The sequence below is a fragment of the Centruroides sculpturatus genome, unplaced genomic scaffold, assembly GCF_000671375.1.
Source record: "Centruroides sculpturatus isolate CEXI.00-Female unplaced genomic scaffold, Cexi_2.0 scaffold359, whole genome shotgun sequence".
Classification (NCBI taxonomy): Eukaryota; Metazoa; Arthropoda; class Arachnida; order Scorpiones; family Buthidae; genus Centruroides; species Centruroides sculpturatus.
Genome location: NW_019384764.1, coordinates 122,462 through 147,435, shown reverse-complemented (window position 1 = coordinate 147,435; position 24,974 = coordinate 122,462). Strand labels below are relative to the sequence as shown.

The window sequence follows — 24,974 nt, the reverse complement described above, 5'->3', positions numbered from 1 at the left end:
ATTTCATCTTTTACGATATATTGACATTTTATATTTCTATGATTTTATTTTGCAATCGCATTCTAAAAATAGAATGTAAATAAAGAAGAATATTTAATTTCAGTACAAATTCGTATATCATATTAAAAAAAAAGGCCTGCATTTTACTATTACAGAGTTATTGATATTTTTCTCATCCCAGCAAATTAGTATTTATATTTAATTGTGTATTTCTTCAATTTAAATTTTCTAAGTACTGTACTTTAAAAATTCAATTAGAATTAGTAGGAGGATAATTTTATCATCTTTCACCATCCACCCTTAACATAAGCCCATAGAAGGCAATAACTATGCCTTTTATGGGCGTTTTTATTTGGAAGTACAATAAAAATTTATATAAAATCGTTTATCTTATGCTAAAAAAAATGGTTGAATGTTAAATACCTTTAATAAATATTGGTATATGTTGATAAGCCTGTATTATGTGTTAATCTTTGATAACTTTTTTATTATCAGTTCGATTCTGTGGAAGAATTTTTGAGCAATTACTTTATACGTAAATTTAGTATTAATTTACAATTTGTTAAATAGATAATTATTTAAACTATTATTTTATTTTAAAACAAGATGATTTTTTTTCCATTCATAATTAAATATTTAACTATTTAATTATTAAATTATTTTTATTTGTTTAGTATTGTAAGGATACTTTTACTACCTAATAGTATTTTGACTTGTAGAAACCACAGATGACTTTCTATTTAAAAAAAAATTAAATAAATTTTGAATCGTTACGAATATTTTATATGTGAACAATTTAATTCTTTAAAAAATAATAAAACATATCCTTTAAAGTTAATTTAACAGGCAATTTTACTATCTAACATCCGTTTTAGTTCTGGTTTTTATATAATATAATATAATGGAAAATAGTTCAAGTTGAAGCCTTTTTATGATTTATTATTCTATAAATGTTTATAAAGCTCAATTATTCTATATTTTTATTTTATTTTTCATTTAATTCATTTCTTATTTTCATTTCTATAACCTAGTAAAATATGAAATTATGAAATATCCAATTTTTGAAGTTGTCATCTATTATTAATCAAAATATAAAAATAAAAATGTAAAAAGGATTATTTACAAAACTTGATATTTTTCCTTTACCCAACCTCATTCCGCGCATTAATATTAAAGATATTAGGTGAATAGAAGAGCTTATGTTGGTGTCAAATTCCGTGACGTAATCCCTATCAATACTGTCGTCACAATTAACGTAATCTGTCAATGCCGTGACCTCATCAGTCTTGTTTAACTTCCATATAAAGAATTTTCTATATTTATAAATTATTATTTTTTTATCATGAATTTTAAAATTGAATTCTAGATTTTTTTTCGTTCATTAAATAAAACATTATTATAATAATTGATAGAACTTTTATCTGACGAACAGCGTACCAGAAAATGCAGGATGTTGTGTTTTATCAAGATAAAAATACAAGTTTTTTTTTTTTTTTGTTATTATTCGATTTAAATTAATTCGTATGAATTTTTTAAATATTTTATAGTTTAATTATTATAAATCTTTTTTTTAGCAATGGGTTTAATTTAACACTAATACAATTTAATCTACAAGGGATTTTATAAAGAAACGTTAAATTTAAATATGAAATTTGGTAAAGATAATGAATTACATTTCTTTGGAAGCAATTGTGAATTCACCCTATTTTACTGACTCATATCTATTTTAACCCAGCCATATTGGGCAAAACTGTGTTGACACAGTAAATATAAAGTAATGCAACCCTAGTCAAGAATGTGATCAACAGACTCTTTTACTTTATAGATAACTCGCAGTTAACATGGACATAAACTCCCCTTTAAAACGTCTGGCGCCAGACCATTTTAAGGGGAGAAAAATTTATATTTTTGCTAACTAAATACGAATTTTTGACCTCTTTACAGTGACCTTATCTACTGTATATTCAAAATTAGTGATTGATACGACCCACTAAACTTATTATTTACACCTTATTTTACTGTTGAATATTGTATGTTATTCTGAACATACAGGAGCGACAGTCGGTATAAATAAATCGATAATGATTTTTTTTCTTTTATCATTAGTAATGTTGATGACGTCACCGAAGTTCTCACTTCCAAAACTCGTTTATGTTTAAAATAGGAATCAATTCATTAAAGTATACGATAATTAATAATATTTTAAATTGATTTTAAGAAGCAAAGAATGAATAACAACTTTTTAAAAAAATGAAATTTAAATTTAAAAAAAATACAACGCGCCATCTATTATTAATAATTGGCATTAAAAAATAAAATAAATTTATTTAATATTATTTTACTAGAAAATTTGTTAATAAAACGTAAAATTTATTCACCAAAAATAAAATATTTTTAGTAATTATTAATAAAACTTAAATTTCAACATTTTAAAATGATTATTATTATTTACTTTAAATTTTTTTTTCTGATAAGAAAATTAAAATCCGTGTTATCCATCCTTGATCGATATTTTAATTTTTTTTTAATTCGTATCAAATAATTATCGAAAGTTTAGTAAAAAATTAGGACAGTGGGTGGTTTACCATATATAGTCAAAAACGCTCGCGTGAATTACGTTATCTGCACGTGTCCTAGTTACACGTAACAGTCTCGATGACGTAAGAGCTCTGACCAATTAGACTTTTAAGCTGGCGTCACGTGCCATTTGAAGTAGAAGTTATCCACAGAGCCAAAAGCAAAGTAAACGTTGGAAGAAAGAAGCTTAAGTTGTTGTCTCTTTGACGCTCCCTGATTTTTGTCTATACAAGTATTTTATTTTTAAAAAAAGATGGCGGAAAACAGAGCCACTAAATCTGGTTTAGCAGCCGAAGCTCATAGCAAAGTAAGTATTTAATTAAATAACTTTTTTTGACTTATTTATTTATCCTCTTTTAAAGTCGGCAAATTTAAATTATATAATAAAAGATAAATTTCATGTTTACGTATGAAGAATATGAAATTTCATCTTTTACGATATATTGACATTTTATATTTCTATGATTTTATTTTGCAATCGCATTCTAAAAATAGAATGTAAATAAAGAAGAATATTTAATTTCAGTACAAATTCGTATATCATATTAAAAAAAAAGGCCTGCATTTTACTATTACAGAGTTATTGATATTTTTCTCATCCCAGCAAATTAGTATTTATATTTAATTGTGTATTTCTTCAATTTAAATTTTCTAAGTACTGTACTTTAAAAATTCAATTAGAATTAGTAGGAGGATAATTTTATCATCTTTCACCATCCACCCTTAACATAAGCCCATAGAAGGCAATAACTATGCCTTTTATNTTTATTTATAATTTTTGCTAATACAATTAATAAATTCTTAAATAATTTAGCGTGTTTACACAACGCTAATATTTTTAAGTGTTGATTTATCAGCTTCGTTATCATTATTATTTTTTTTCCTCGAAATATGCAAAGTTAAGTGCATTAAGTAAATATTCATGTCTGAGAATATTTTTATTTTATTTTTTATTAAGTTGCGAAATGGATGATTCATAAGTTGATATTTGAACTTTGAAATTTTTATCTGACTCGAACTGTCACGACTAAAAGGAACTACCAGTTCTTTCAGAAGGAAATGGGAGTGGAGATAAGGTAGACGTAGTGTAAACTGCCCTTCCCATCTGTCATAATCTTACTTAAACATAATTCAAGTTTCTTCGGTTATTGAGTGGGTTGAAAAATTAATGAAAATTGCAGTTTGCGAAAAAGGCTTACATCGAATGAAGAAATAACTTTTATTTAAATAAAAAATTATGCTTATTAATATATCTTTACTTTTAAGATTCAAGCTAAATATGATGTAGAATTAGCCGGCGAATTGTTGAGATGGTTAAAAGATGTTATGGACATAGACATTGATACTGATGGCAATCCGGATAATCTCTATGCCATCTTAAAAGATGGACAAGTTCTATGCAGGTGAGTGAGTATTCGAGTCTCTTAAATTGCTTTGTGTGTAGTGTTTTCTAAATTATTATTTTTTTTAAATTTTTAGGTTGATCAACATCTTCCAACCGGGTAGTATTCCCGAGAAAAAAATTAATAATACAAAAATGGCATTCAAATGCATGGAGAACATTAATAACTTCTTAGAGCATGCCCGCAGATTAGGAGTACCTGCGGAAGAAACTTTCCAGACAGTAGATTTATGGGAAAAACAAAATCTTCCTTCAGTTTGTATTTGCCTTCAATCATTAGCCAGAAAGGTAAATTAAGATTTTTGTATAAAATTCGACTTAATTTAAATGTTCTTCAATCTTGTTCTCATCACAAATTTTCTAGTAGTCGTTTATAAAGTAATTTTTTTTTTTTAATTCTTTCAGGCTTCTAAATATGGTTTGAAAAGCATCGGTCCCAAAGAAGCTGACAGCAACGTTCGTCAGTTTTCGGACGAACAGCTGAAAGCTGGAAATACAATCATTGGGCTTCAGTATGGATCGAACAAAGGCGCAACCCAAAGCGGAATTAATTTCGGAAATACTCGTCATATGTAAAGCTTCTCGAAGAAAATGTATTCCTAAAATCTATATTTATATTCGATTTTTTTTTAAAAAAAAAAGAATGAATTTTTTACATGTTTTTGTACTTTCTGCAGTTTCATGTTATCTGTACAAATTAACGTGACTTAGTTTTGTAATTGTTATGCAGATTTTGAAATTTTATTAGTAATATTTACAAAATACTTGAAATTTCAAAATTGTTAATGAGTTTTAAACTGTCTTAATCTGGTATGAATTTAGTAAATTAAATAATTTTTTTACTATCTTGGCTTGGTGTTTTTAAATATTAATCTTAGTAGTGAATTCGGTTTTGCTCGTTAAAATCTCGTCCTCATAGTATAATTTTTTTAACGTAATTTTAGAGCTGTAATGAGACTGAAGAATCACGCTTAAATATATTTGACATTAACGATCCAAAATAGCTGAACTATCAATAGTTTACTCGAACCGAATTAAATGTTAGTCATAATGGATTGATCGGCATTATATCGTTCTTCGCTTTGTTATTGACGCAATGAATTACGATGTCGGGTGTCTTAGTCGCGTCACGTTAAAATCCAATCGTTGAGGTTCGGCAGATGTTTCTGAAAATCCGAACAGCTGCTTTCAAACAAGAGCATTGTTTTGAGTCTGTACAAAATAGTTGCCGATAGTGTTTCGCTTTTCGCTTATGAATTAGAATTGAAACGGAATACGAAACCCGCAAACAGAAGTAAGATTATCAGTTTACAAAAACTTTTTAAGCAAAATATTGGTAGATGCTTTAATTTTTTTTTCTGATAAGAAAATTAAAATCCGTGTTATCCATCCTTGATCGATATTTTAATTTTTTTTTTTAATTCGTATCAAATAATTATCGAAAGTTTAGTAAAAATTTAGGACAGTGGGTGGTTTACCATATATAGTCAAAAACGCTCGCGTGAATTACGTTATCTGCACGTGTCCTAGTTACACGTAACAGTCTCGATGACGTAAGAGCTCTGACCAATTAGACTTTTAAGCTGGCGTCACGTGCCATTTGAAGTAGAAGTTATCCACAGAGCCAAAAGCAAAGTAAACGTTGGAAGAAAGAAGCTTAAGTTGTTGTCTCTTTGACGCTCCCTGATTTTTGTCTATACAAGTATTTTATTTTTAAAAAAAGATGGCGGAAAACAGAGCCACTAAATCTGGTTTAGCAGCCGAAGCTCATAGCAAAGTAAGTATTTAATTAAATAACTTTTTTTGACTTATTTATTTATCCTCTTTTAAAGTCGGCAAATTTAAATTAAAAATTAAGCTAAAAGTTTTATTTAATTTATTTATAATTTTTGCTAATACAATTAATAAATTCTTAAATAATTTAGCGTGTTTACACAACGCTAATATTTTTAAGTGTTGATTTATCAGCTTCGTTATCATTATTATTTTTTTTCCTCGAAATATGCAAAGTTAAGTGCATTAAGTAAATATTCATGTCTGAGAATATTTTTATTTTATTTTTTATTAAGTTGCGAAATGGATGATTCATAAGTTGATATTTGAACTTTGAAATTTTTATCTGACTCGAACTGTCACGACTAAAAGGAACTACCAGTTCTTTCAGAAGGAAATGGGAGTGGAGATAAGGTAGACGTAGTGTAAACTGCCCTTCCCATCTGTCATAATCTTACTTAAACATAATTCAAGTTTCTTCGGTTATTGAGTGGGTTGAAAAATTAATGAAAATTGCAGTTTGCGAAAAAGGCTTACATCGAATGAAGAAATAACTTTTATTTAAATAAAAAATTGTGCTTATTAATATATCTTTACTTTTAAGATTCAAGCTAAATATGATGTAGAATTAGCCGGCGAATTGTTGAGATGGTTAAAAGATGTTATGGACATAGACATTGATACTGATGGCAATCCGGATAATCTCTATGCCATCTTAAAAGATGGACAAGTTCTATGCAGGTGAGTGAGTATTCGAGTCTCTTAAATTGCTTTGTGTGTAGTGTTTTCTAAATTATTATTTTTTTTAAATTTTTAGGTTGATCAACATCTTCCAACCGGGTAGTATTCCCGAGAAAAAAATTAATAATACAAAAATGGCATTCAAATGCATGGAGAACATTAATAACTTCTTAGAGCATGCCCGCAGATTAGGAGTACCTGCGGAAGAAACTTTCCAGACAGTAGATTTATGGGAAAAACAAAATCTTCCTTCAGTTTGTATTTGCCTTCAATCATTAGCCAGAAAGGTAAATTAAGATTTTTGTATAAAATTCGACTTAATTTAAATGTTCTTCAATCTTGTTCTCATCACAAATTTTCTAGTAGTCGTTTATAAAGTAATTTTTTTTTTTTAATTCTTTCAGGCTTCTAAATATGGTTTGAAAAGCATCGGTCCCAAAGAAGCTGACAGCAACGTTCGTCAGTTTTCGGACGAACAGCTGAAAGCTGGAAATACAATCATTGGGCTTCAGTATGGATCGAACAAAGGCGCAACCCAAAGCGGAATTAATTTCGGAAATACTCGTCATATGTAAAGCTTCTCGAAGAAAATGTATTCCTAAAATCTATATTTATATTCGATTNCATCTATAATAAAAAATGTAAAGATTAGAAAATATTTTAAAAAGTTAAAAAGTATAAATCAATAAATTCGTTAAAATTACTTCATCGTAAATATGCCACATTAGTGCACGATAAAAACAAATATAATTTTAATAATTAAAAGAATATAAATTTGCTAACTTTTCGAATTCTACTTTAATTTTATTTTTTTTAAGTTAATATATAAATTATTAATAATAATTAATTATTATATTATGATGTAATAAAATTAAATATCTATTTAAAATTTGCTTATAAATAATGTAATTAATAACGCCATCTACAGGCAGTTAGAGAAAAATTGGATTATACATCATCGTAGTGTCATGGCGACAGATATCCCTCATCAACCATTTGATGCGACGAAACGTCTTCAAACAAAGAAACAAACTTTAGACGATGCTTACGCCGCGCCGGCTAACTTTCTCGAGATTGACGTAGGAAGCCCTATAACACACGGATTAGCCAGAAAGAGATATACCGATTACGAAGTGCACATGAGAGTAAGTCAATGGAGAATGTTCTGTTTTCAATTTTAAATGACGCAGTCTTGGAATTTGCATTTTTTAATTCTGCTCAAAACATCACCTTAAATAATCATAAAGCGAAAACAAGAGAACGAATTAAACACCTCGAGAATTAACTCGAACTCGGAGAGAGAGCATTTTAACATTGTTATTGTATCGAAAGAGCACATTAATCTCTGATTCAGTTTGTAAACTCGAAAGGTATTTGCAGCCGTTAATATAAAATATCCATTTCTTCCCCTCCTATACCTTTGTTATGGGTAATTGGTTTCATTCTTCCATTGTTTAATCGTTATTTTGACGTTTTTGTCAAGCAGCAAAGAAATTTATCAGCTGATTGTTTAACGAACTTCAATTGAATAGCTTCCTGTTTTAAATTGTATCTTTTTGTTTTCCGTTTTATACGATATTTTGGTTGGAAAACAATGCTACTCATTGATATGTAATGTTTTTATTCAGTTTTAAAGATATGCTTTACACAAATATTCATCTAAAATTTCCTGTTAATTATTTCCATAAATTTATGCATAAAATGTTTAAATTATATACTATAAATTTATAAACATTTCAAAATTCGGCATGCCCTTTTTTTTATTGTAATATAAATTACTTTGGTGACTAATATGTATGAATCTTTAATATTACAAAATTAATCAGATAGTGAACTAATATTTTATGTAGTTTAAAGTACATATTTATTTAACCCTGTACAAAAAAAAATAAGTGTTATAAGTAAGTGATGTATAATTACGGTAGGGTCCTGGAAACTCCACATTCTGTAAAAGTCCAGTCGTTCAAAAAATAAAAATATGTAATCTAATTTTTACTGCTATAATTTTAACACTAGGATAGAGTAAGTTATCGTTCCTCACTGGCGACACTTGATAATGTTGTTAATTTTGAGTGTTAGCAAAGAATATAACCCGTTTTCCAAGGTGCCTCTGTAAAATGCTGTTATACGAATACCATTAACTTGAAAGCAGCCGATATATATATTTTTTAAATTAGAATTTAACTAAAAATATAAATATTTAATATTGATATGCAGTTAATACGTATATGAATTTTCACATAAAACACCTTTAAGAAAATTCTACTATTTAGACTGGCAATATTGCTATTTGTAAAGCTCGTCGTTTTTTGGTAACTTTTGCCTTCCCAGTCCACATTAAATTGAGGTTGCTGGACTTTTCTGTATAAGCAGTCATAAATATCTTTGGGATTTATAACACTATATTCAAAAATACAATGCTAACTAAAACAGAACATTTCTCTCTTCTTGTTAAAAACTTCAATTATATTTAGAACGTCATTTTATATTTACTTTTACAAAGTAAATACTACAATGAGTTACTTATACAACATATTAAAGTACTACTGTATTCACATTTATTAAATAGTACTTTAAGTAATGGCTGCATTAATATTCATTATTTATATATTGTAAATTGTTTTGTGAAATACAAATTATTTAATTTTNACTCGAGACACGCAATTAAAAAGTTAATTGCGCATCGTTATTCATCCAGTTACTTCTAAATTGCAATAATTACTTTCAAATTGCCTAGCAATCGTCTTAACGGACAGTTCTACATACGAACGAAATTGTAAAAGAACGAAGATTGACGCGATATCGATTCCAGAAGATCGGTTTTAATTCATTTAAATGGTAAAATATATTCCAAAATTTAAAATATTCACATGGAAATATTATATATTTTATTTTTATGAAATTTTGAAACGAAGTTATTAATTAAAATTAATTTTTTTAAACATTATTTTTTTATAAAAAAAAATATGACGAAATGATATAAATTAATTACAGAAATATTTTATTGTCAAACCTCTAAACAATGGCCACTGACAGGAACATAAAGAAACCAATATTAACAATTCGTATTAATGAACGTATTTAAACACATAAAACACGGTTAACTGACTTTTAGTCTAACCTGTATATTTTATTATTGAAATTATCTGTAAATATTATTATTGTTAGAAAACTGTATAAGAGAAATTGACATTCTAAAACATTTTATTCGTATAATATGACTATGCTTTTTCTAAACATAGTTGCCTTTCATAACGAATGTAACTTTCACTTTATGCCAGACACAATTTCAATGGCCAGTTGCATAAAGTAACAAAGATATTTTTCAAATAACTTGCAAGTTGTCGTCATTAACTAATTTCATGTTAATGCTATTCAAGGGGAAAGTCTATGATTTTAAATCAGATTCTAGAAAATTATTTACTATTTGTATTGTTGAGTATTTAGAAGTTATAAAATTGTTATCATTTTATATTGTTATAAATATATATCTATGTATGTGTAAAGCCATTTACAATGAAGTAAACTTAAGCTAATACTTGTGTAACAGAATTTAAGATTTCTGTTTAGTAATACAATGGAACCTGGTTAACTCATACCTGGATAACTCAAATTTATTCCCTGACTGATTTGAGTCAACCAGGTTCTGCTGTAGTTTTTTTGGAAGAATATTCAAGTATTAACTGTTTTAACTGTTAAATTATTTTCTACATTTTGGAATAAAATGATATATTTAAGAATGCTACATCTACGTTCAGACTTAATTTTAGTGCCACAAAATTATAGCAAATAAACTAAGCCATTTTTTATAGTAGGAAAATGAAGGACTTATTTTCTTTAGTTATATGTACAATATTTATAATGTAAAAGCAGATAAATTAGATTCTATTTGACTTTTATTATAAGAATTATGTCTGTTGTATGGTTAAGATAACTAGTGTGAATTTATTTTTATCTTATCGGTATAAATATTTGAGTTTGCCACCAATTCAAATGGATCAGATTTGATAAAACTAATGTAATGACATTATTGTTACAGTATATGTTTTAATATTTAATTACATTATTAATTATTATAGTAGATTATTGATTTAACAGACTAATTGGATGAAGAGAAGTATGCTATTGCTAAAAATATAAGTATGAATAAAATAATAATATAATGTACGTTGAGTAATTTATACTGATTAACACGTTGATCCGACCTTTTAGCATGCTCTATTCGTGAATAAAAATAGTTTTAAATATTTTCTACAGGACAGATTTTTTTTTGTTTGTTAAATCTGAAGTCTGTTAGTGAGTCTCTACTTTATAACTAAACATACTCAGAAGAAAGCATATTAGTTAAAATGTAATTAAATTTTTTATATCTAACAGACTAATAATTTTATTTAATAACTATTTTTTAAATAGACAAATCTTCCAGTGTTTAAGTTGAAAGAATCAACAGCAAGAAGACGTTACAGTGATTTTGAATGGTTAAGAAATGAATTGGAAAGGGACAGCAAAGTAAATATATCTGAAATTTTTTAAAATTTTCTTTTATTTGTTTTCAGTTTATAATTTGATTTGATTTTTTTTTTTTGAAGATTGTAGTTCCACCTTTGCCAGGAAAGGCATGGAAACGACAGTTACCATTCAGATCGGATGATGGAATTTTTGATGAAGAGTTTATTGAAGAGAGGAGAAAAGGGCTTGAATTATTTATAAATAAGTAAGAAAATTTATCATTGTTGTGTGTTGTAAAATGAATTTTAACTTTTGCATTTGTTATCATGATGATATTTTGAAAGAAAAACACTTCATTAAAATTCAGTCTTTCGAAGTTACAGATCAAATGAATATAATTTATTTTGATGATTAAACAATTTCAAACAAATATGATCATGAAGAAAAATATTTTAATGCTATAAAAAAGTATGTATTGTATATGATCAAATATCTCAATATCTAAACTGTACTTATGTAACACATTATTCTAATAGTCAATTATGGAGATTGAATAACTTATCATTAACACATCAGTTACATAAGTTAAGAATTGTAGAATACATTTATTTAATTATCAATTAAAAATGAAAAGTTTCCAGTTTTCAAAAATAATCTGGCTTTTAAGTTCCATTAAATAAGTTATCAAGAATTTTATGTGATTATCTATCTGAGTATAAATTATTAAATTATATAATGATAATTTTCTGTTTTCATTGTGATCCTGAAGAGGAAAAATTTCATATATTGTATGTGCTACAGGATTAGTCAGAAACAGCAGTATTTTATTATATCATATTTTGCAAATTCTTTTATGATGACCTCAACAATAGTTTGATTTATGCAAGAAAATTTCATTGTATATATTTGATGACAATTATTTTTGGTTATTACTAAAATATATATAGCTTTCATCAGCTACCACACTGGATATTGAGAAAAAATATATATAATTATCAATATATTAATTAAAAAAAGAACTAATATATTAAATAATTAAATACACTTATAAATTTATAAGTGTGTGATTTAAATGAGCGAAGTTAATTATACTGTTTTATTATACTTTATACAATTTCTCAGCTATAAGTTTTTAAAATAAAAACAAAATTCAGAATATATATTGTTTATTACTATGGTAAATTAGTGAGATTTAACTTACAAAGTTTAGAATATGGCCTGATATTGCAAATAGTTGAATATTTCAACAGAATGTTGTTTAGACCCAAATTCAATAACTTCTGGTTCTTATTTGTAGTATCTTACTAAAAAAATTTAGATTTATTAACTTTATAATTTACACTACTATGCATATGTAGCTAGAACTATTTCTAAGACTAACAGCACAAAACCTTTCTCACTAATTTCTAGCCTTATTAACTGGAGTACAAACGTTTTCGGCCTTCTTAATAGGCCTTCCTCGGGTACACTGTGGAGCGTCGGTTAGAAGAAGTTTAAATGCTGCCAATGTTTACTCAGGTGTCGTCTTACCCGTGACGTCTTCGTCGATGATAGGTATACGATACCGAGGGAGAAAAACAACATACTTTTGGTAAAGAAGGGAGGTGTGCAGATAGGATACTTGCTAAAGTTGGGGAAAAAGATTTTAGAGTAAGCGTGCTACGTACAGGAGATGCACATACACGTTTGTACTCCAGTTAATAAGGCTAGAAATTAGTGAGAAAGGTTTTGTGCTGTTAGTTTTATAATTTACATTATCACTGTAGTTTTTTATTGTTTGTATTACACATTAATAAATACGACAAACAGTTGTACTGTATTTTCATATAAAAAGTACAGTCATATTTATATAAAACAAACTTTAATAAACTAGAAAATATTTGGGAGATATTTGAGTTGCATTGTGAAATTAAAATAATTTTATTTTATTGATAGAATAAAATTAAAAACTGTATTTTTAATTTTAATATTTTATCATCAAAAATGTTAAAATTGATAGGAATTAATTTTTGAACTTCAATATTAAGATGTGCTATTAATTAATTTAGTGGTATAGAGATGATGCCACAAATCAAATTATTAAGCAGTTTTAGTTGATACAAATAGAAATTGTATAATTTATTATTAAAAAAATTTCATAAAAACAGGAATTATCAATAACTTTACAAAATTAACAGTTTTATAAATGTTAAATTCTAGAAATATTAAATTTTTCTCTTCCTAGAATGGCATCTGAAGGTATACAAATATACACAACCAAAACCCGATATATTAAGCAAATATACACCCACAACTGCTGTAAATGATCGGGCTACAATGATTATAAATTAGAAATGAATTTGGCACTAAAGTGAGGTGTTAGGTGCCATCTCGTATTAAAGTTAATAATTATAATATTTAATTAATTAATTTAGATTAAACTGGAAGAAAATCGGCCCAAAGCAGGATTCAAACCTGCAACTCCCACTTACCGTGCGGACATGTTGCCAGTTATGCTACCTGGACCTTCGGTCCTATCTCCTCTTCCAGTATATATAAGTTTAAGATATAACAATTGATGGCTATTACAGTGCCAACTGGGGATGCAATCACTCCCTCAGCCAGAAACATCCACTCAAGGCACTCAGTTGGCCATCACAATCCTGGCAAGGTACAGTCATCCCCCTATAACACTGTTGATAATTCCATTTTATATGAATTCCATGTTATACAAGTCACTTAGATTTTACAAATACGTGTGCCGGGCTGTGAACGGCTGATGTATTTGTAAAATCTAAGTGACTCATACAACATGAAATTCATATAAAACAGAATTATCAACAGTGTTATAGGGGGGGTCGACTGTATAGATATACAAATGTATACAACTGAAACACAATATACTAAGCAAATATACATCCACAATTAATCTAAATTAATTAAATATTATAATTATTAATTTTAATACGAGATGGCACCTAATGCCTCACTCTAATGCCAAATTCATTTCTAATTTATAATCATTATATCCAAATTTAGTCTGATCATTTACGGCAGTTATGGGTGTATATTTGGCATCTGAAGGTATTAAGTATGTACAGTAAAAAGTTGACCCATTAATTTATGAAACAATTAATGGTTTTAAATAGATTTTTAAATATTTTTTATATGTAATGATTGTGTCAGTGTTTTTCAATATTTCCTAAATTCATGTTTAATCAGTGTCAGATGTAGGGTTTTTGGGGCCTAGGGCTTATTAAAGTCCAATGGGGCCCCATTTACAATAAAACAAATAATGCTATAAATTATCATTATTATAATAGAATATTATCAATATTAACTAGTTTTTACTATATGATAAGTGTTCATAATTAATGAAAAAGTATTAAAAATTTATGATGATAATTCAATTTTTGTGGGCCCAGGACTTCAGCCCTATTAGTCCCTAAATAGATCTGTCCCTGTGTTTAATAAATGAATTTTGGAATATTATGAAGTGCAAGTACAGTATCCAACAACTTCTTCAATAATATGAAGAAAGGTAAAAATATTTTATTGAAAAGAAAGAAATTAAGACAGTTTTTGGAAAACAAATGTTGTTGGCTTATAAACAGGGTTTGAAAATGCATTTTATTGTTTACCTGTGATGAGTGAAAATTTATTTTATAGATGATAAAAAGGGGGAGAAATCAAAGTTATTGAATAATATGTATCCTTTGTTGAATTGAAATATTTGGAAGATTAATTAATCAGTTTAATGAATATGTTGACAATTATATTATCTCAACTGCAGAGAATGACAAATAAATAGTGATGAATGCTAGTATTATCAAGAATAAGATATATATGTCATATCCTGAGCATTGAGTATTTAACTCATTTTTGAAGACTTTATTCTAATCAACTTACTAATTGACTAACATATTCACATTTTTAGTATTTTCTATGTTGTTAGAAATGTACTGAATATCTTTATAAATTTATTTTGCCAGTAGATTATTATTATTGATTTCTATGTCATGTTTTTGAATTTTCATATATTTCTATGCAATAATTTTGCCAATTTTTGTATGTACTTAAAGAACACAATTCATATATAAACTACAATTGTCCTTTATTTTGAACTTATTTATGATAGTAACCAATGAACTTTATATCACAAAGCTTTGTTTCTTTTATTATAAAAAATTTAAGCATTCTATAATTAACAAACCACCACTACTATCATCATCTGCTTTTAATTGCTACACAATGCATCTTATGTAACAAGTGAGTACAACTTATTTCATTCAATATGTAGTGTTTGTTTAGAATTGTTTTGATTAAATTTTATGTTTTTTTTTTTTTTTTACTTTCTTAGTAAAGTTAAATATGAAATAAAATGAAATCATTTGTAAATATTAATATTGAAATATACAACTATATTTCCTCAATTCTAAGATGCTCTTCTTTTTAACCCATTTTTTGTTTGTATTAAATAGAGATACATCTTAGAATCAATAGCATATTAAGTTTCTTATTAAAGGAACAGCCTATTCTGGGATCAAATCTGGGTGATTGAAAAACCCCAGGAATATTTCAGGGGGACTGTCCCAGATATATAGGGTTCCACTGCTCACCAATCTTACCCATTGTACATATGGCCAAACCCATGATGAACCTGAAAAAAGCCCTTTTAGTGCCCACAGGACAGAAAGACTTCCAAAAATTTCTTCAGTCCAAAACCTAATAATTTATAATGTTGTAAGTTGACGATGTATTATCAATACATTAGTAAATGGTTACATTAGTTTCAAATGAGCTTTGCTAGTAACAAGCATTTAATTTAAACTTTTTTAGCATTTAAAATGTAATATTATGATGCAGCATTAAAACAAAGTTGTATATGCAGAAGAGAGAGAAACTACAGCTTATAATAAAAATATCACAAACATTTTGTGACATTTTTATTGTTTTACTAACTTGTTACATAGCAACAGTTAACAAAAATGGTTATTCTAAAAATGTTTTCCTTCATTAAATAAACCATAAATTTAGATTTCAATCTCATATCTTCAGAATCATAGAAATAGTTATTATTAAAATTCTTAATAGACATTTTTATTTAGCTTCTCAGATAAATTTTTATTTTTACTTTAAAATTAAATCCATTTTTACTTAATAACATATCCAGAAACAGTTGTTAGTTTTATTATTGAGACTGTTTAATAAATATTAACAGTAGATGACAATTAAAAGGAATTTCATAGAATTAAAATACTTCAGTGTTAATAACCACAAAAACTTAAATATAGCATGTTTTAAATATATATTTTGTTTATTTAATTTTTCTGTTATGCGTTTATTCCTAAGATTACCTAGATATGAAAAATTAGATTACTTTAAATTATTTTTGGATTTTTACTTTAGAATGTACTGGAATGATTAGTCTTTATTTCAGTTAGGAACAATTTTTGTTGGAGTAGTAGTAAAAACAACCAATCATTTTGAAAGAAATTTTTTGAAATCTGTTAAGTGTATCAGATTATATAAATGTGCAATTAAGAGAGATGCAGTTTTATGGACCAATGCAATATCTTGTATTGTTGATAAAACTGTCTCTCTTAATTACGATTTTTTGGCAAGGACAGTGCCTAGATATTTCTATTTATTCCTAAAGGCATAAAAACAAAAATTGATTTTGGATTATAATTAATAAAGAAGAATATAATGTTAAATAATTCATTTTAACTCTTTGTTGTTCATATTATAATAATTTTTATTTTAGTATTTTCAATATGAACAAGTATGTTGAAATTTTATTGTTTTCTTTTATAAAAATTTCAGGGTTGCGGGTCATCCTTTAGCACAGAACGAGAGGTGTCTTCACATGTTTCTCCAAGAACCTGTCATAGACAAAAATTATGTACCAGGAAAAATCAGGAATACGTGATTTTGTTTACTTTTACTAAATTCAGATTTTTTGTGATTTTTTTCCGGCAACACCAAAAAGTGATAGTTTGTTACTCTTGATCATATTTTCATGCAACTGGTTATTGCAGTCTGTTTCAAAAAGAAAAGATGAAATAGTTATATATGCACTTTTTAAAAAATTGTATATTAGTATTTTATAATTTATTTAGAAGTTTTTTTAATTACTGTATAGTTTTATTGTATTGTGCTTCCCTGTACCCTAATTTATTATTCTAAACCTAAAAATTCTTTATACTCATTTTCTATTATACATATTCTCACTAGATATAATATTTAATAAATTTTTTGTTTGATAAAATTATTGACAATATACTTAAGCTAACAGTTTGGAGTGTTTTCTTTTATACTTATAAAAAAAAATGCAAAAAAAATGTAAAAAAACTCTACTGTTTGTGAAATTCCCATTAGAATATACAATAAAATGTATTCTGTTAATTCTAGGTTATATTGTTTATTTTAAGTGATATAAAATTACAAATTCTTGACATTATAGATGCAACAATAAAGTTACAAATCATTCTTTATTGTTAACAATGCTTTTTTCATAATTTTGATTTCTTTTAGTGAAAAATGAATTGAAATAAAATGGGAAATTGTTTTAAAGGAATCAGGTAATAAGAAATAATTTAAAATACAAATTTCTCCATTTAATATACTTTATTTTGATAGTGAAATATTTAACAAAAGAAATCAAACAAGTCTTGGAAAGGTAGGAAAAACCAATTAAAAGATATATAGTAGAAGTAAAATTTGACATATATAATTTATAAGATGTTTAGCTAAGCATTTATCCAGGAGCAAGAGAGATCTTTTTAGTATTGAATGATTATGTGTATTTGGTGCATGCTGAAATAACCAAAGGGAATCAGTTTAAGACAGTTTGACTTAACATACATTCTAAGACAATATTGTATAAATTGATAGCAAAAAGAGAACTTATTTTGTTAGAAAACATGTTCAAAACTGTCTTCAATGGAAATACAAAGATGTAGACAATGGAGCATTGGTGTTCCAGATGGTACAGCATTCTGGTGTCATTGTTTAACAGGCCTCTTGTATGTGTTTCTCCAGTTTGTCAGTGATACTTGACACTGCTGGGAACACATCATATATCAATGCTTTAAGGTGATCCCAAAGGAAAAAAATCCAAAAGGATTAATACTGGGAACATGTCCTATCTAGGATTGCCAAACCACTCTAAGTTACTGATGCATACTGGAAATGATGTAGGTACCATCATATCGCTGTAATTGCACCAATGGAAAGTTATCAAGCCATTCATCCACTATTCTGTTTAGATATTGATGTTCAGATATCAGTCACTCTTCAGGGTGCTATCAACATATACGGAATCAAGAAGCTGCTCATCCCAAATTCCACACTAGACATTTATGATAAAACTGTGGTTCTCAATCCATGGTCTGCAGAACATGGGTGCTCCATGAAGCCACTTCAAGTGTTCCGTGAAAAATCAAATATACAATTAAAAATTGTTGCAAAAGAAAAATCAATACAATGTAAAACAGTTTGTGTATGGTAATCAGCAAATGCCAATGACATTATATACTAGACCAAGTGTGCTCTTGATTTCCAAAAGGTTTGTTCTGTGGAAAAAATGTCAAAGTTTAGTGTTCCCCAACTTCAAAAAGATTGAGAACCATGGGGATAAAACATACTATGTTACATATGTTGCATGCATCATGGAGCGTGCTGTGTTCAGTGATGCATGTTGTGACAGCTATCCACACTATTTTGGAAAACTGCCTCATAAAATGGTATAAAGGAGTTGCAATTCATTATGCTGTAAATTGAATGTAATATTGCACCACTCGAATCTTTTTGTGGTATCATCTCTGTTGATTGCAGATAGCAACAGAATGGGTGCATGTCCAGTGTATGCTGTGGTCCACAACATAATGTAATCTAACCAAAGCCAGTAAGATATCTTGCCCTGATATATGTTTAAGTAGACATCTTGTATAATGTACAGAAATTCCAATCCATTCCTTCATGAATCACAGAACTTCAATTTTCTAAATTGCTATAAAGTCTGCAAGATCTATCAAACCAAAACTATTTAAAATTTTTATGGGAAAGATACAAAATTGGAGTTAAAATGAATAAATATCATATTTTTTTACAAGTTTATTAACTAAATGATTTATTTAATATTAGATTAATATTAAATAAATCATTTAATAATTTCCTATTTCTAAATATTCATGAATTAAAATTTACAGAGTATATAATGATAAATTAGTATATGCAATGATAAATATGTGACTATGGTTTGACTATTAATATTTATCCATTACAAAATCAAATATGGTTTAATCATTTAAGTGTTTCTTCAATGTTAAGGGGGTACATGTTTAGTAACTCACTCCTTAGTGTTCATCTGATATGGATGGATAATTGTCCTTTTTATGCTAATCCTTTTAGCTGAAAAATCAAAAATACACTGCTGACCTTTAAAATTGCTACACCATGAAGGCAGCAGGCAACAAATGCAAAATTTGCATGAAAGGTATGTACTGTACAACATGCTGGGTGCTAATGTGCCTCAAGATTATCTATCAATTTAATGTCTTCCTCCCAATATACTATATGTATATAATAAACATGATTCTGCTATTTGCTTTCCTTCCTGGGTAGCAATTTACAATCTACACTGCTGGCCTTATTGGCCAGCAGTGTAGATTGGAAGTGAAATATTTGGTTTAAATTAATATCATAAAATATTTCAAAATCTAAAGAAAATGCCATAAATGTGTAATATCTCAGAATGGGATAAAGATTATGAAACTAAAATTTGGCATGGTAACTTGTATATAAGGGCATTAATGCCATAAATTTTGGAGTACTGAACTGAAATAGGAGATAGAGGAACGAGAGATCGTGTATCATATCGAGTGGGGTCAGACTTAAATAAAAATGTTCGTTATTGACATTTAAAACATTTTAAAAACTCATCACTAATTTCAAACTTAAGCCTTTTTTGCCTAATAATAATAACTTTTATATTATTATCTCGTAACAGATGGTCAATAATGTAAACATTCAATTTTAAGTGGACTATTTTTTAAATGGAGATTTTTATCGTTATTCAACAAACTTACGCCTTTTAAGCTTTTGTTATGACTGAAATTTTATATCTGAGTATAACTGAAAATTATCAAATTTCCTAATGGTCCCCTTAACTTCCTATTCGAGTGCCTGGAAAGTCAAACAACAGCCTCTGCCATATTTTAAAATTCCTTTGTTATTTGAACAAAAGAGGAAAATTAATGGTACAACTAAATAGGGTTATGTGAACGTATGCTTTCAAGAAATAAATTCCTAAAAAGAAGGCTACATTCACTTGCGCCAATTGAATAGTTTTCTTAGAAAATTGCAGATATTCATTCATAATTTCCTTCTACCAGTTACTAGTTTTAAAAAGAAACAAGATTTCTCCAAGTAATGTTTAAAAAAGTATTGATTATAATTATTCTTTCGAAAGATGATAAATTTCTACTTCTAGCAAATACCTATAATCAAAGCTGCTAAACCTTAATTATCGGTTGACTAGTTTTATTTCTATCGAAATTGATTTCTGCTATCAAGTTATTTAGGAAATCAATAAGTTTTTCTAAGTTTTTATACAGTCATTGATTTCAGTATTCTGCATTTGTTAGTTCTCTACGTATCGAAAATCTTTCGAGATGCAAACTCTTATAAATTTATTTATAGTGTGGCAATCTCTAGGTCATGGCGCATTATAAACAAAACTGGTCTAGGGGCGTCCGAGATGGTCCACCTAAAAATTCTTGGGATTTTTTATCCATCCGTCGTTCTCAGAGCCCTACAGCAGTAAGTTGACACCATATCCACTCGGCCATTCAGCCGTTCTATATAATGTATATTGTAAAATTATGGACTCCAATAATAATAATAATAATAATTATAATATTGTCACTTTCAGAATAGTCTGAAGACAGGCTATTCTGACACAGTTAAATCATTGTTAAGTCTTTTTCTTAGCTATCGAATGGCTTCTGATATTTGCTCATTTGAAATATTTGTTAATTCAATTTTCAATTTGTTATTAATTCCAATAAATTAAAATAACCTGAAAGGAATTATTATAAGTTTTTGGAAGAAAAATCTGTCGTAAAATAGTCTAGAAATGTGAAAGTTGGACAGTTCTATTTTCAGCACTAATAGCAACATTTTTAGTCAGTCGATAATGAATAAATAGAAGTGTTCTGGTATGTAACAACTAGTGTAACAATTTTTTAGTGAAAATTCATATTAATCTGATAAAATAAAAAGAATCCACAATGAATTTTTAATTTTCCATTAAAAAAAACTGATTTACTGTTGGAATTGATTATTTTACTTTTTCAGTTTTATTGAATATTTTACCTCTAAACTCACGTATAATCCTGTGGGAGAGGTTTGATATATGAAAAAATAGAATACTTAAGTCCACTTATAGTATTCACAGAATACTATAAGTGGACTTACAAGTGCATTTTATCAGCCAGTACTGGAAGTATGCTTAAAGAATGATAACAGTGCTAGAGCTAGGCCCTCAACAAGCTTCACCAGTGGTAACGTTTGGTTCGCATGTAAACAACGAAGACTGTAATGGCGACTGTCATGTTCGCTGGTCAGCGATTTTTTTATTATTATTATTATTACTACGCCAAGGATATTAAACTGTTTATTGATCCAAATGACGTTGAAGGACATACCAAAACTGTGAACTTCAGTTCTAGCATGACTCCACGTTCACCAAAATCATTCAGTAAAGTGACAGTTCAAAATCACTGCTGATGACCCAATTATTGTTCATTACAAGTATTCCCATTCAGTTGGAAGAGTAGGCAACATTTAGCATGAAGAAGAAAGGCCATCCTAAAGTACTAAAGAAAAAATATGATGATCGAAACATGCTGTTAATCTTGAAAAGATCAGTAACTTCAGAAGCAGATGGAGTTCATACCTGCAGGTAAAATGGATTTCTGGATAAGGTTTTTTGCTAAACAAGACAAAAGAAGTGCACCACAGTCCAAACATATTTGAAGACGAATAACCTGAAGAATGGAAGAGTATAGGAGATGGAATGGGTCTCCTTCCTAATCGGTTAGCTCAGCTGCTATAATGTTATTAAGGTGCAGTGCACTTCTCCCTAAGCCCAGTTATAATCGTGTAAAGGACTTTTCGTCGTTTTTAAAAATCCTTTATCAAGTAAACGTCAAAGAAACGTGTATTTCGGCTTTGTCTGATGTCTCAATACTGGAACTACATTTTGATAAGGCTTTATAAATGTACTGGCATAAAAAATTGCGGATTTTAGCAATCTTTTCGCTTCTCTTGCAAAATTTTAGACAACATTCTAACCTAGTTATAATCCTCAGGTCTTCAATTATGAACGTACAGAACGTAGGCCTAAAGTCCTAAACTATTTAAATATTTCAAGGTAACATGACAGTCATTTGCGAGTTTCTTTTCAAATAACATAATGAAATACGTGGAATAAATTTTATGCTACAATTTCTAATAGCTTCATGATTAATAGGACCACAACTGTGGTCATTGACATATCTGTCTGAGAAAACCGTATCAGTTAAAATAATTTAATGAATACCAATTTTAATTTATTTGGTACAAATTAAAATTGATATTCACTTATGTTAAAAATGCGTACAGTTTCAAACTGAAAGATAGTTCATAACAAAGATTTTCTCATTTAGAATAGAAAAAACCTTGGGAGAAGAGATAGCGAAAGTCAAGATTTCGAAGAAATTAGCAAAGGACCACCACAGAGCATTGTAAATAGTATTATTTTTAATAAACCTTGATAGACTATTCTTTCTAATAAATTTAAGAATTTTCCAGTTGTTGAATAAAGTAGAATTAAAAGATTCTGCTACAGAAACAGATGATAAACTTTTTTCACTTGCCGAAAATTTAGTAAATATGAACACGAATTCATACAATGAAAAAATTCCACCAATTCTCAGATACAGAGACAGCATGGACATTATTATGGACAGATTGAGAAATTCGGAAATCGAGTCACCAACCATTTCTTCTTATGAAATCAAAGATAATGATGTTAGTTTATTAAACTTACAATTTCTTATATAAATATACATCGTATAAAACTTATCAGAGAAATATTTATTTACAGAACAAAGCAATAAACGTTCAAATCGATGAAGAATCCGTCGATCTTAACAGCGATGATAATTCAATAGTAGTAAATGGAAATAATTAGTATAAGGTGCTGGAAAAAATTAGAAAAATAAATTTATCAATATTCTCAATTGTGCTTTTGTAAACTCCTTCCATATTAACTTTTACTAATTTAGATTACTGTTACTTTCACAAAAGATAATATAATTTTTAATTTTTATAATACTTTTTTTTAAAATGAGAACTAGTTTACCCGTCGCACATTGCTGCGATCTCAGAAGAAACGAAATTCAAGCAAACTCGACATACAGTTGTCCATGTGAGAAGCACGGATTCTCCAAATCTAGCCCACACACTTGCAGCGATTGTCAGAAGTGCGATATTCCCCATTTATATGTATATATTTTTGATCCTTTACAATTTTAATTATCTAATTGCTCCTTCCTCTCTTCCTTAGCATGCTGTAAAATTTCTGATAGTTGGATAATAAACCGTTTTATTGTAATTTGCCTTTTTAAATTATTTTGAGTTGATATTAAAATTGGAAAAGGGGGATTCCTAGATCGGTAAAATAGGCGAATTTCCTCCTACAACTTCGGTTGTTGTTCCGGATATAGTTAAGGTTTTAACAAAGTTCAAGCGAATACATAATTAGCAAAAAAATAGTTGAAATAAAGTGATTAAACAAAAATTATTACAAATATTGTAAATAACAGTTCACAAATGGCATACAGTATATAGAGATATTTTTTGGAGGGGGAATGGTCTTCGCAATTTGAAATCGATCGAACTCACGATGAAATGCTCGTATACACTCGCGCCATCTATCGTAGGATAAATGTACTATGCCAGAAAGCTTCGCGGGAGTGTATTAAAAAAACTTCCCAGTTTCTTGGCAATCGAATAAGCAGTGTGGTAATGCATGAAGGACATACAGACAGACAGACATACATTCATTTTTATATATATAAATGAGGTAAAGAGAAATTTTTCATACTTAGTTTTGCTGTATACAAGTATATTAGTATGTAACAGAATACGTGGCACTCAAGGCTATATAGTAAATAAAGACTAGAGACCACTCCGGCTTGTTTATCGTCCACTAGTATTCGCACGACTACGACTAGTTGTAGGTTCACGCCTAACTACCAGTGCTCAGTGGTGTTATTCTCTAGAACACTAGTGGGCGATGTTGAGCCTCACCAACGGGCTGATTATGTGGAGTTTTCCAGATTTTCTTCACGTTAGTAATACCTAAATAGGGACCAGTTTCCCATAGAAAGTCCTCCCGAGAGGCATCCCCTCAGCTTTTCGTTCATGGCTCGCGTTTCCGTAAACAAATAAACAAATAACATTGTGCCGCCACGGATTCAGCAGATAATCCAATATGGCCGTAGAGCCATATTGGATTATCTGCTGTTTCAAATGCACTCAATCGAGTGAAACTTATCCGAATTAATTTCGATACGAGTTATTTCAGTTATTTAAATAGTTCAGATAACTGTACACGTTCGAGAATACAGTGGTGCCTCGTATAATGTACTGTACTTAATCCGTTTCAGGTGCACGTCCGTTAAGTGAAAAGTCCGTTATACGAAACGCATTTTCCCATAGAAACACATGTTAAAACATCTAATTCGTTCCGCAGCATAAAATAACCATACTGTACCATTAAAAAAAATGAAAATGGAGCAGTCACCAATTATGCCGGGTAGTCAGATGTTTTGAGGAGGATGTGGAGGAACCAAAGTATTCCTCTACCTCCTTTCTTCACACATTCATACAGAGAGACACTTTCACACATTGCAGCAAGTCTCTTTTTATTGCTTTTTTTAAATCGGAGTCAGATTCAGGAGAGGCTACCGGGGCTTGCAGGATCAACTCCTCTTGTTCC

At 28.4% G+C, this 24,974-nt stretch overlaps 3 protein-coding genes across 3 annotated transcripts; all 3 read left to right on the top strand.

The window, feature by feature from the left end:
* Positions 1 to 2,704: 2,704 nt before the first annotated feature.
* Positions 2,705 to 7,068, top strand: LOC111628887 (rac guanine nucleotide exchange factor B-like). Its single transcript, XM_023372745.1, has 8 exons — positions 2,705 to 2,884; positions 3,844 to 3,980; positions 4,057 to 4,267; positions 4,385 to 4,552; positions 5,703 to 5,756; positions 6,357 to 6,493; positions 6,570 to 6,780; positions 6,898 to 7,068. Exons 1-8 carry the CDS (start codon positions 2,831 to 2,833, stop codon positions 7,066 to 7,068), a joined length of 1,143 nt encoding a protein of 380 aa, XP_023228513.1. The 5' UTR covers positions 2,705 to 2,830.
* A 338-nt stretch (positions 7,069 to 7,406) lies between these two features.
* On the top strand, positions 7,407 to 17,088 carry LOC111628858 (sorting nexin-3-like). Its single transcript, XM_023372715.1, has 4 exons — positions 7,407 to 7,638; positions 10,907 to 11,002; positions 11,083 to 11,207; positions 16,748 to 17,088. Exons 1-4 carry the CDS (start codon positions 7,462 to 7,464, stop codon positions 16,851 to 16,853), a joined length of 504 nt encoding a protein of 167 aa, XP_023228483.1. The 5' UTR covers positions 7,407 to 7,461; the 3' UTR covers positions 16,854 to 17,088.
* On the top strand, positions 17,083 to 23,184 carry LOC111628859. The gene is made up of 4 exons (XM_023372716.1): positions 17,083 to 17,505; positions 17,564 to 17,603; positions 22,636 to 22,713; positions 22,781 to 23,184. Exons 1-4 carry the CDS (start codon positions 17,480 to 17,482, stop codon positions 23,030 to 23,032), a joined length of 396 nt encoding a protein of 131 aa, XP_023228484.1. The 5' UTR covers positions 17,083 to 17,479; the 3' UTR covers positions 23,033 to 23,184.
* The last annotated feature ends 1,790 nt before the right edge of the window (positions 23,185 to 24,974 follow it).

Bases quoted from the DNA above. Each gene is read 5' to 3' on its own strand.
- LOC111628859 (XM_023372716.1), top strand. From the start codon at position 17,480: ATGGGAAATTGTTTTAAAGGAATCAG. The intron at 17,506-17,563 runs GTAATAAGAAAT...TTATTTTGATAG, and splicing joins AATTGTTTTAAAGGAATCAG to TGAAATATTTAACAAAAGAA. The intron at 22,714-22,780 runs GTAAATAGTATT...AGAATTTTCCAG, and splicing joins AAGGACCACCACAGAGCATT to TTGTTGAATAAAGTAGAATT.
- LOC111628887 (XM_023372745.1), top strand. From the start codon at position 2,831: ATGGCGGAAAACAGAGCCACTAAATCTGGTTTAGCAGCCGAAGCTCAT. The intron at 4,268-4,384 runs GTAAATTAAGAT...TAATTCTTTCAG, and splicing joins TTCAATCATTAGCCAGAAAG to GCTTCTAAATATGGTTTGAA. The intron at 6,494-6,569 runs GTGAGTGAGTAT...TTAAATTTTTAG, and splicing joins GATGGACAAGTTCTATGCAG to GTTGATCAACATCTTCCAAC.
- LOC111628858 (XM_023372715.1), top strand. From the start codon at position 7,462: ATGGCGACAGATATCCCTCATCAACCATTTGATGCGACGAAACGTCTT. The intron at 11,003-11,082 runs GTAAATATATCT...TTTTTTTTGAAG, and splicing joins AATTGGAAAGGGACAGCAAA to ATTGTAGTTCCACCTTTGCC. The intron at 11,208-16,747 runs GTAAGAAAATTT...TAAAAATTTCAG, and splicing joins CTTGAATTATTTATAAATAA to GGTTGCGGGTCATCCTTTAG.